This window comes from Gossypium hirsutum, chromosome D10 (assembly GCF_007990345.1).
Source record: "Gossypium hirsutum isolate 1008001.06 chromosome D10, Gossypium_hirsutum_v2.1, whole genome shotgun sequence".
Classification (NCBI taxonomy): domain Eukaryota; kingdom Viridiplantae; phylum Streptophyta; class Magnoliopsida; order Malvales; family Malvaceae; genus Gossypium; species Gossypium hirsutum.
This window is the reverse complement of record NC_053446.1, coordinates 44,658,651-44,670,810: the sequence shown is the minus strand read 5'-3', so window position 1 is coordinate 44,670,810 and position 12,160 is coordinate 44,658,651. Positions and strand designations below refer to the sequence as shown.

At 32.5% G+C, this 12,160-nt stretch overlaps 1 protein-coding gene across 2 annotated transcripts; it reads left to right on the top strand.

The window, feature by feature from the left end:
• Nucleotides 1-2,483: 2,483 nt before the first annotated feature.
• Nucleotides 2,484-7,787, top strand: LOC107914932 (kinesin-like protein KIN-10A). Of its 2 annotated transcripts, XM_016843997.2 has the most exons (7): nt 2,484-3,232; nt 5,031-5,186; nt 5,285-5,392; nt 5,499-5,609; nt 5,695-7,005; nt 7,086-7,199; nt 7,292-7,787. In XM_016843997.2, exons 1-7 carry the CDS (start codon nt 2,579-2,581, stop codon nt 7,433-7,435), a joined length of 2,598 nt encoding a protein of 865 aa, XP_016699486.2. In that variant the 5' UTR covers nt 2,484-2,578; the 3' UTR covers nt 7,436-7,787. The 2 variants fall into 2 exon arrangements, with proteins under 2 accessions (XP_016699486.2, XP_016699487.2); XM_016843998.2 differs by having other exon boundaries at nt 2,485-3,232; nt 7,086-7,787.
• Nucleotides 7,788-12,160: the final 4,373 nt, after the last annotated feature.

Genomic DNA, 12,160 nt, shown 5'->3' with positions numbered 1-12,160 from the left:
TTTTAAAAAAATATATTTTAAATATTTTAAACATAAAATATTTTCTTTTTGTTCTTTACAATTCTACTATCGATCATATTTTAAATTTTAAGAAATAAATTATGAATTTTTAGTTTTTTTTTTTATTTTATAATTTCTACAATTTTCTTTTTTTAGAATTATTGTTAGAACATTTTAAAATTATCAAATTAGATATTTTAGCAATAGTTTAAGGGTCACATTAGGTATTAACTCTTGAGTTAGCGTATCACATCATCATTTCGTTAAGGGCTAACAAAAATTAATAGAAAAATGACCAAAATGTAACAAATTGATAACATGAGTGATTATAATATAATTTTTGGTAACTGGTTGGAAAAAATGTAAATATAACCTTTGTATAATCACAATTTGTATAATTTACCCTAAATTTTTGTAAATTCAACTTCATATTAAGTTCTATTTGTTTTTAAATGTTTTATAATTTTATTTTTGTATTTTATTTTTTGATAGAAATTATATTAAGCAAATAAAACTAATTTAATAATAAATGAAAAATAAGTTGTTTTTAAATTATTTTCAATCTTTTGAAAATTGAAAGAAAACTGTATCTAAATAAATATTAGAGGTGTCCATAGGTTTTGTTTGTATATTATACCATCAATATTATACATATTTGTTTAAGATCGCTTCGGCTCAAAATATAAATTTATAACTTCAGTTAACTCATCTCTGATGTGCCTCGCTCTATATTTTTTTAAAAAAAATAAAATAATTAGTGTGGAATTCACCAAAAATAAATTATTTTGCTTAAATAGTATTTAAATAGTAGTATAGGGAGTAAAGTCAATCCCATAGAGATTAGGATACCTAAACTTGTCTTTTAATTTAACCAGGTTGCAAGACAAGCAGTTGTCGTACCCACGATTTATGTTGACCTGTTCGGAAAATAAAGGAGAAATAAATAAAAATTGAAATTACAGTAAAATAAATAGAGTAAAATAAGACTAAATAAGCCAAATTGACCGTGCTCCAACTTCAGGTACGATTTAGGCTCCATTTTCGAACTAATCTTGGCTAATGAATTTTCTACTCCAACGGATAAGTCAATTAGATTGATCAAGAATGCCTCAAACCACCAGCACTTCGTGTCTAAATTAACTATAGGAATACCCGACAACTAACCCTTACCAAACAAACAACCTTGAAACACATGTCCACGATTTAACTCTTCGATAGCCTTGTGAACTAGAAGGGTCCGATTCAAATTAACAGCTTAACTGTGTTGGTCACTTAAATTCAATTGCTATTTCGTTTGTCGGATCCAACCACTCAATTGGACATACCAATATGTTCCTCAATAGAACAAATACGACAATCAATTGTATCAGTTCTTCCAAATGTATGCTATGCAACACCAAATCAATGGATCCTTTTTGACATTATGTCAATACTACTTTATGATACGAAAATATCTATCTCCTTAATCAAAAAAATAATAAATACCAATATGAAAGTTTTTAAATATGAATTTCGAGTCTTATGATTTCAAATACCAAATCAAAAATTGGCTTAAAATTAGATAAAAATATTTCATAAAATTAAAAAATAATCAAAGGGCTACATTTATTCAAATAAACAAAAATTGAACAAAATAATTTGGTGGTTGTTTTGCGCAAATCTGCGCCCCTTTTCTCTAAACCTAAACTAACTATTTATATAGTATTAATAATAATATAATAATTAACTAAAGCCTCTCTATTATTATATAATATTAATATTAATCTAAGATTAAATATGTTTAAAAATACAAGTGTTAATAGATATAATAAAATAATTCTAAAATTTTTATTTTGTGCGTGAACATGAATTTTCGTGTCAAAATTTTTGCACAATCTTTACATCACACCATCGGATAATAGTAGTACCTACATAGAAAATTATCAATTAAGTATTAAAATAGGTAAAGTTCATATTCAAAATTAATTAAAATAAAAAAATATATCGGTTAAGCTTATTATAAAAATATATTATTTTTATTTAATATTTAATAATTTTATATTGTTATTAAAAGGTTAAAATAATTAATCATTACAATTTTTAATATTTATATTATAGTATTAAATCATTTATTTTCATGAAACATATATAAGATTAAGAGACAAACAAAATTATTAGAAATAAGGTTAAGTGTGGTTATTACACAGAATATTTAAGTCAGTAAATTAATGAAACAGTAGAGGAGGGAGGCATAACAAACATTTCATCTCAGCTATTATTAAAACTTGCACTAATTATTAATCAATTATCCACAGGACGCATTAAGTTAATGGAGTTCATACTTTTTAAATAAAATCAATTCTACCAGATTTCTTCAATCAACGGTCGGATTGACGCAGCCAAATCCAATGGTCATTAGAAAATGAAGAGATCAAAGAAAATAGACGTTGGAATGTAACGGCTACTTTCCTTTTAGTTTAAAATAAATAAAACTTCTAAAAAGGAAAAAAGTCAAAACCCCTAAAAACCTGCACTTTCGATCAGCTTCAATCTTCTTTCTTTCTTCTTCTTCCTCAGCCAAGAAAACGAAAGAAAAAAAATGGCTCCCACACCATCTTCTTCTTCGAAATTAAGCCAAACCCATATGAGAACACCCCAATCGAAGCAGCGTTTAAACTTCTCGTCAACACGAAACAACCCCCAACACCCAAACTCCATTGCAGCCAAAGAAAACCCACCAGGGGAACACCCAGTTGAAGTCATCGGCAGAATAAGAAACTATCCTGGTGACCAGAAAGACAAAAACCCCATCCCGTTTCTCCATATCAATCCTGACAACAACACTCTCCGTGTCCGGGCTGATATAGGGTACCGGGACTTTTCCCTGGATGGGGTTTCTTCTTCCGAGGAAGAAGATCTCGATGCTTTTTATAAGAAATTCATTGAGTCGAGGATCAATGGGGTGAAAATGGGGGCTAAGCGTACTGTTATGATGTATGGCCCAACTGGTTCAGGGAAGAGTCATACTATGTTTGGGTGTCCAAAGCAGCCTGGGATTGTTTATAGGTCATTGAAAGGTATATTGGGAGAACATGGAGAGGATGAGAATGGAGGGGAAAGATTGGGAGTTGGGACTTTTGTTCAAGTCACTGTTTTGGAGATCTATAATGAGGAAATTTATGATCTTTTGTCAACTAATGGAGGTGGAGGTGGCTTTGGATTTGGATGGCCTAAAGGTGGCAATGGATCTAAGGTAAGTGCAATTTTTTTATTTAAATTATTGTGGGTATTGATGATCTAATTCACTTTTTCAATGCATTCATAATAGTTTGAGTTGATATTTACATTGTTTCTCATGTTCTTTATATACATTACGAAGGGCTTTTCCCACATTAGTTAGCCAGCCTCATTTTAATTGAAAATTGAATGATTTGAATGTGCTAATGCAAATTGTTAAGCTTGCTGCTAATTTTTCAATGTCAGGTGCTAATTTCACTCTCATGGCTTAATTAACTAAGTTTTTAAACAATTCACTTTTAGATGATATGAGTCAAACTTAATAGCAATAAAATAAGAGTTAATAACACAGTAGGTTTAGTTTTTGTAAAAAATGGCATTTTAGGTAATTCCTAGTGTAGTTGTATCTACTTACCACTGTTATTAATGTTGTCATTAATCTTTATCCTATGTTGCTTACTCTTCGTTTTTTCTGGAAATACCCTTGATCGTGATATATGAGGATATTATCTCCAAAGATCCTCTAGTTACACGAAAAATCATAGAAAAATTTGACCATACCTGATACGGGGTTGCACGCGGACCAAGATCGAGTTGTCAAGTCACGGGAAACTCCTACAAAAACCCTAAACAATCAGATCTGAAACGAAACAGAAAATTAAAAGATTAGAACTTTAAATTTTCAGATCTAAAATAAAATCCCCAAATCAGCAAAGAATTAAATTGAGAATAGAAATAAGTGTTAATAAGGGTTCTTGAAACCCTAAAGAAGATTGTGATTCTGCTCAATTGAACACCAAGATAGTTTTTTCCAAATTTCGACAATCTAATTTCACCCAAAAAGAGTATGGAAAACCCTAGAAATTAGGGATTTTTTGGCTGATTCCTTAAGATAGAAAAATGCTGAAAACACAATAAAAACAGAAAATAAATTAGATAAAGATTCAGCACAAGTAGAAATAAAGAAAGAATTGACAGTAAGAAATTAAAAGATAAGTCCTAAAAAGCCTTGAAATCCCGAAAGATCTCACAACTCCCTTCAAACGGATCTAATCTCCCCTCCAAAGAATATCAATGGCAAGAAGAAGGTTGAAGATGGCTCCCACAATCAAAAGATTGTTAAAACAACTTCTAAAGAAAACCCAAGAGAGAATTCTTGGAGAAAAACTCAAAGAGAATTCTGCACTTAAACAAATCTGAAATTTAATGTATTTGAGTAGTTGTTTACAAGGTGGCCAGCCATGCCTTTAAATAGGCCTTATAACTAGTCCTAATCTAATTAAAAAACTAAAATAAAAAAAACTCTTAATTATTTTAATATGGAAATTCAGTCAAAGGTCTTTTATTTGGGACTCTTGGACTGAATATAAAAATTTAAACTAAGTAAATAAATAAATAAATAAATAATAAAAAAATAAAACTTTACAACTTGGGCCACTTTGACAATTTGGCCTGATTTTCAACTAAGTATAGGTAGATTTCTTGATTGGGCTGGGAATTTGTTTATTGGGCCTTATCTTCAAGAATTTGGGTTTGTAATCCATCTCCTACCGAAATTGAATCGTTGATGCTCGTAATGGAGATCCAATGCGCTTTGGTTGCAAGATTTGGTTTCTTGGACCAAGATTCCCAATATTTAAAATCTTGATTTTCCCGTTCTTTTGTGTACGCATCTAAGGCCTTGCTAACAAACTCCTGAATGATCCCATTTAGTTTGAAACGCATTTGTCGGGCCTTTGATCTCGTATCAATACCGTATCCAACACTCTCACCGATATCAAGTAACAACTTTTTCAATGTTTCTGTATTTTCAGGCGAAACTAGAAGTAATGGGAAAGAAGGTTAAGAATGCAAATTTCATATCTGGGAATGAAGCTGGAAAGATTTCAAAAGAGATTCAGAAAGTAGAGAAGAGACGAATTGTGAAAAGCACTCTCTGCAATGAAAGGAGTTCTCGAAGTCACTGCATGGTATGACCTTTTGTATCTTTAATTCTAAATCACCTTGTCTCAATTCTTGTTGCTTATGAAAAAAAAAAAAGTTAACATTTTTTTTTCAATTTTCATAGATAATCCTTGATGTTCCTACTGTTGGAGGAAGATTAATGCTTGTGGACATGGCAGGTTCTGAAAATATCGATCAAGCAGGTCAAGTTGGATTTGAAGCAAAAATGCAGGTAAAAGTCTATGTTGCTCATTTTGTACTTGATTATTCATTACAATGTAATATCCATGATTTCTTAGTTGTTTTGTTTTTTACTTTGAATGGAATGAAAATTGCAGACAGCAAAGATAAACCAGGGAAACATAGCACTGAAGAGAGTTGTTGAATCCATTGCAAATGGAGATTCTCATGTGCCCTTCAGAGATAGTAAGTTGACAATGTTGCTACAGGTAAGTTCAAGTTGCCTTTTGTTGTCATTCATGGACACAAAGTCATTTTAAATGTTTGTCTCATGGACTTCATTTTAAATCTCAGGACTCTTTTGAGGATGATCAATCAAAGATTTTAATGATACTTTGTGCAAGTCCAGATCCTAAGGAGATACATAAGACAGTTTGCACCCTTGAATATGGAGCAAAAGCAAAATGTATCATCCGCGGTCCACATACACCGACCAAGGACAAAAACGAAGATTCATCATCTGCTGCTCTTTTAAGATCCAGGCTAGCAGCAATGGATCAGTTTATTCATAAACTACAGATGGAGAACAAGCTCAGAGAAAAAGAGAGAAATGAGGCACATAAAGAGCTCTTAAAGAAAGAAGAAGAAGTGGCGGCGCTAAGAGCACTTGTGGAAGGGAAGGGTACTTCTGGGGCAACTGAAGAAGAAATCAATGCAAAGGTACATGAGCAGGCACTGATATTAAAACTTGAGTTGGAGAAGAAACTAGACAAATGCAGGCGGATGGCTGAAGAGTTGGTTGAAATGGAAAGGAGAAGAATGGAAGAAAGGATACTGCAACAGCAGGAAGAAGTCGAGATGCTAAGAAGGCGGTTGCAGGAAATCGAGTTTGAGTTATGCTGTTCGAGGGATGGAAGAAATGCTGTGGAGAATGAGGCAAAGGAGTTGGATAGTGGAAGCAGCAACTTTGCTAAAAGGTTAATTGGGATATATGGTGATGAGATCCCAGGGATGGTTAAGTCAATGGACCTTGACATGGGTGATCCAGAACCAGTTATGCATGACAGTAGTGGTATTCATCCTGATGGTTTTGCTCCACAATTCGGTCCTAAAACAGGTCTGAGCACTGTATATGAGGAAGCAGAAATCGAAGAAGACGAGGAACAAAAAGAGAATGAGGAAGATGAAGTAGTGGAGAAATTGATAATAGAGGAAAAGAGGGTGTGCTCAAGTGAGATAGTTAATGATTTGAGGCCTAAACAGTCGGATTCCGATACAGCCTCTTCGAGACTATTAAGAATTCAGAACATCTTTACACTCTGTGGGAACCAAAGAGAGCTTACTCAACAAATCAGCACTGAAACACCTACCAAACCAATGGCTGAAACCATTGATCATCATTGGTCCCAAGTGAAAAGTTTGCACAAGGAAAACTCACCACCTGGTTTAATAGCAGCATGCTTGAATAAGAAAGAAACCCCCTACAACTTCACAGATGCCCAGATTGAAGTCTATGTAAAATGGGAAGCATCCAAGGAAATTCCTGGAAAGTTTATCACAACATTAAAGGTTGTAAAAGATGCAACACTTGCTGATCTGAGGAAGTTGATTGAGATCTATCTTGCTGCAGATAATCAAGCTTTCACTTTTCTATTGCTTGGGGCGGTAGGTTCTTATTGAAACTCAAATCCATAAACTATCTTTGAACTTCTTATGTACTTATATGCTTACTTCGGCATGTGCAGGATCTGACCGAGGCACCGGTGAAGAAAGAGAATGAAGGCACTGTCAAGGCTAGCAAGCTTCCACTCTGCAGCAACGGTTATATGGCATGCTTGAGGCCAGCAAAGGGTATGCAGGTAACAAATCATCTCCCTTTGAGTTCACTACCATTGACTCCCATGGAAAACAAGCTTCCACTCACCCCCAACAATTCGATTCTTGCATCAAGGTGATGAGTTATCGACTCACACTCAGTGAGTCCCACTTCCTACAAGGATGGATGTTAGGTCGTTTTTGTTCAGGTGAAGAAGTGTTGAATGAAAATGCAGCCATGAGTATATTATTCATATGTATTCTTACCTGGTACCTTTGATTATGGATTGCCCTTCCTCAATTGCCTTCCATTATGAATATTGAGAAACATTCTTAAGACATGGGATGGGAAAACACTCCAACTGACAACTGTTTATGTCTGTTTTATGGTTCATGGTCGGGTTTCGGGGTTGGTCCTTCCATCAATGTCTGTCTCCAAGACTCGAGCATGCATTCTCTCTTTGAGAGTGCAAAATTACTGCATCTAACACTTGTTGGTTTCCCTTAACCTTGTTGTATGCATAAATATATAATATGAATAGTACGGAGTTAGGAATGTTTATGAAGCCTGCAATAAAAGAGGAGAGAATTTTTTTTTTCTTGTTTCCATTACACTAATGGATGTTAGGTTACCTAACAGTTATAATTTTGGATAATTTTACATTTTAGCTTTTTTAATTCTTAACATTACCAATGAGGCTTTGGTTCAGTTGGCAAAGGTAGAGGTCATGAGTTTTGAGTACTAAGTTCAAGACTTACTAGGTGGAGTTAGATGTGTAAGTCTCTGACCTGCTGTTACTATATGTAAGTTTTAGTCTAATTTATTGATAATTTAATAATTTGACTCTACTTTATAATTATTATAATAATTTAATATTTATGATTTTTTGAATAAGTAACAAATTTTTAATTTCATAATTCCAGTTTAATGATATAATTGGATAAAATTATAACCTAAAATTAATACGACCTAAAAAGTAAGCTTCCCTAGCACATTTTAGAACCATGTTTATATGTATTTAAATCATTTAAATAAATTAAGTCAATTATGCTAATTTGGCTAAAAAAAAAAGTCAATTATGCTAACCTGTCGAAATATGATTTTCTTTTTTTTTATAAAAAAAAATTAATTTTGAGATTTCTTACTTTTGTATTCGATTAATGAATTAGGGCTAGTATCAGAACTCAACATTTAATATTTTAAGTGTATTTGACAAAAAAATTATTTTTTATTTAATATAAAATTTTCAATTAAAATATTAACTATTTATCACTTAATATTAAAAATATTAAATAATATTTGAAATAGATTATCGTTTTTTTATAAAACAAAAAACCTAGATTTCTTACCCGGCCATTCATGAGTTTAGTTGTATGCATTAATTAAAATATATTAAAATTATTTTATATTTTTTTTTTTATAATATTCAGTTTGGTTGGGCTAAGCCAACATAAAAGTATTTTAGGCCAAAATGTTTGATTAAAAGCAAGTATGAGAAGATCTTCGAAAAATCCATCTAAATTTAATAATAAAAATTTCATATCATCAACATGTATAAGCCAAAATGAAATCTCTAAGTAATAATATAATTATACGTGATACAACTCATTTTACGAGATATGGTCACCTTTAATCCAGTGAAAAAGGTCGAATACCACAATTACCCTTATGGTATAGGTGGAAAACTACAATTACCCCAGTGACATGGATAGAAATTATACCACTATTCTAAACAGCTGGTATGTTTGAAACCAATTTCTAAAAACGGAATACATGTCGACATGGCCAACTTTTAACCCCCATTTGTGGGATTGGAACATAGCGTATCAAGAGCAAGTCCCGAAATACAGAAATGTTGTAATATGTTTAATGTGTCTTAACTTATACAAAACATATTCCACATACAAAAACATATTTCCAAATGCATATTTCTCAAAACATGTTCCACATGCCGAAAACATACTTCAATAACATATATATATATATATAAACAAAAAACATACTTCAATAGAATATGTGTGCCAAAAATATAAGTCCAAAACAATTTTCTCAAAAATAGATTATATAATCAGATTTAGGTTTGAAAACATACGTTTCATTAACATAAAGATAATGATTTAACAACTTGCATGCTTAACCCAATTTTCATGAAATATGAATGAAACCAAATATTATATAGTAGTGTAAATCATTTAAGGATAAGCTTTCAAGAATTTAAAAACCAAAGAAATATCTAGCCTGTAACACCCCAGACCCGATTGCCGGGTCCGGACTATAGGATGCTACATTCCAATTTAACAATTAACTATTACTTTCAATATTATTATCCACAATAATAAAGAATGAAGTCAAAGAATATATTCGATACTGCTACTAAGAAATTTGAAATTTTTCAAAACTTTATGTTGATGATAAAACACTTTAATTTAATGTACAACAATCTCACTAAGCAAACTTTAACTTGTTAAAATAATCACTTAGTATTGAAAGTTTGTATTCTGGCAACTTAATTTCATTTACAACAAAGACCTTAAGACTCTGCCTCTCGGTCGCCCCGCTGTATGCATGTTACAAATAAAAAACAAATTTGCTACTGCACGGTGAATTAGACCCTATTTTAGATAGATTAATAGAACAAGTCTACTTACCTCAATCAAGTAGACAATTTGGATGACCCATCTTGTCTTGCCTCTGTTTCACAACAACGAATATCCCATTCTTGGTGGTCTTCTTTTTGAATCAGGTACAATTAGGCAGATTCTTAAGAGCAAATCCTTTAGTTGCAGGATCATACCTATGAAATAGTCACGACTGACTGTCATATCCTTCATATACGGCGTACATACAGGTAGCTTATGTATATAATAAGAGAACGAATCCATTCTTGTCGGGCTCATAAAAGTGGACCTAGTGTGGAATGATATTTACAAGAAGTTCTAGCGAACATTCCTCACAAGGATAGTCCTGATGGACTTCCCTATACCAAATAGTCCTCACGGACTTCTACATAAGATAGTCCTAACGGAATTCCCCATACCAGATAGTCCTCACGGACTTCCACATAAGATAGTCTTGGCGGACTTTCCTCATATCAGATAGTCCTTACGGACTTCCACATAAGAGAGTCCTGACCGACTTTCCACATATCAGATAGTCCTCATGGACTTCCATATAAGATAGTCATGGTGGACTTTCTCCATATCAGATAGTCCACACAGACTTCCACATAAGATAGTCCTAGCGAACTTTCCACATATCAGATAGTCCTTATGGACTTCCACATAAGATTGTCTTGGCGGACTTTCCACATTTAAGAATGTCCTGATGGACTCCCACATATATAGTGTTGCCATGGCCATGGACTTCCATTCGTTCCACTAAGGGCTCTCATATGTCCCACACGAGGGGCTCTCATTTATTGGTGCATTCCATTCTCCGTATCATTTAAGCTCATTTCCTGGCTCAATCCAACCAAACATCCTTGAAAGCCACATAAATATCACGCATAACGCATGGAAATATTCAACCAACAGATACTAACTATCCCGCGACATATAGTACACAAATCATATAATTTATGCAACATAATCATATTTACAATCAATTATTCATATCAATTCAATACGCAACAATGCATCACGCCAAACCTTTCATTTACTTAACATAGTTAACTTACGACCATTTGCGTATATGCATACCACACCACACACGATCACCATACATCAAGGATTCTCCACAACATACTCATTTTTCGTAAGCTTATCACAAACTGCATACAACATGGCAACTTTACTTACATAAAGGATTCTCCACAACATACTCATCTTTTTGTAAGCTTATCACAAACTGCACGTAAAATGACACATTTACTTACAACCATAGCATGATTTTTCATTTGCATAATACCGAATCAACCATTTTTAGCATATGATAATCAAATAGGAACATCCATTTAAGATCTGGTTTCTGGAACTCACTTGGAAGTTGTCACCAAATCCATCTTCTAAGTTTTATTCTGTTTCTTTATGAGCCTCCTTAGTCAATACAACACAGTAACCATTTCAGAATCCAACTGAGATCATTCATTATCATAAAAAAATCTTTTTTTTTGTATGCAGAGGCCAATTAAATGACCATTCGTCTCTTTACCCAAAAGAAAAAAGAATCAATAGTCATATGAAATCCTTAACTTCTTTTTCTTAAGTCCGCTAATGCAGAGAGGTTAGAAAACTTACAAACGTGAAAAATTTCCAATTTCTAATACTTAAACCTCAGTCTCTCCCCTTCATGCACGAGCGTTCTTTAATCGTTCTCTATTCCATGGCAAACTAGAGAAAAGAAGAATAATAGAAAAAAAAATAAAAGAATCATCCCCAAAGAAGAATGCCTCTCCTATATATATAGTCTCTCTGATCCCTCTTTCACCAAGACCAATTCACAACCACCTGAAAAAACTTAATAATCATATCTCCTACTAATATATACTTAATTCAAAATTAACGACATTATGGTTGGAATACAACTTTTCCTCAATTAGTCCACTAATTGACCTTAATTACAAAAGGAACCTGCCAGAATAGAAAACTTTTCAATTTAATCTGCAAATCCTCCTTGCAACTTAAGACTTAACAAACCCAGGTGTGACATAGCCACTTACTTGATTAACCAAATCGAGACTTAAGCAACAAATATGCAAATACCCTAAAAGCCTAAAATTTACGAAAGATATTCATAAATGAGAATCTAACCATGAAATCATAAACCTTAATAGTTATAATCTCCATCGGTAATTTTAAGACATTTTTGTTGTGCGGAAACCACCCAAACAGCTGAATAAGTATGGTAATTCTACACTTTTGAATATAAATATATAAATATTTCAACAAAAATTTTGAAAATTAATTTAATATGATGTTTAACTTAATAAAACATAATTTGGCCAACAATAATATTAAAATAAAATAAAATAAAATTCATATTTTGAATTTTGAAATTCTCATGACT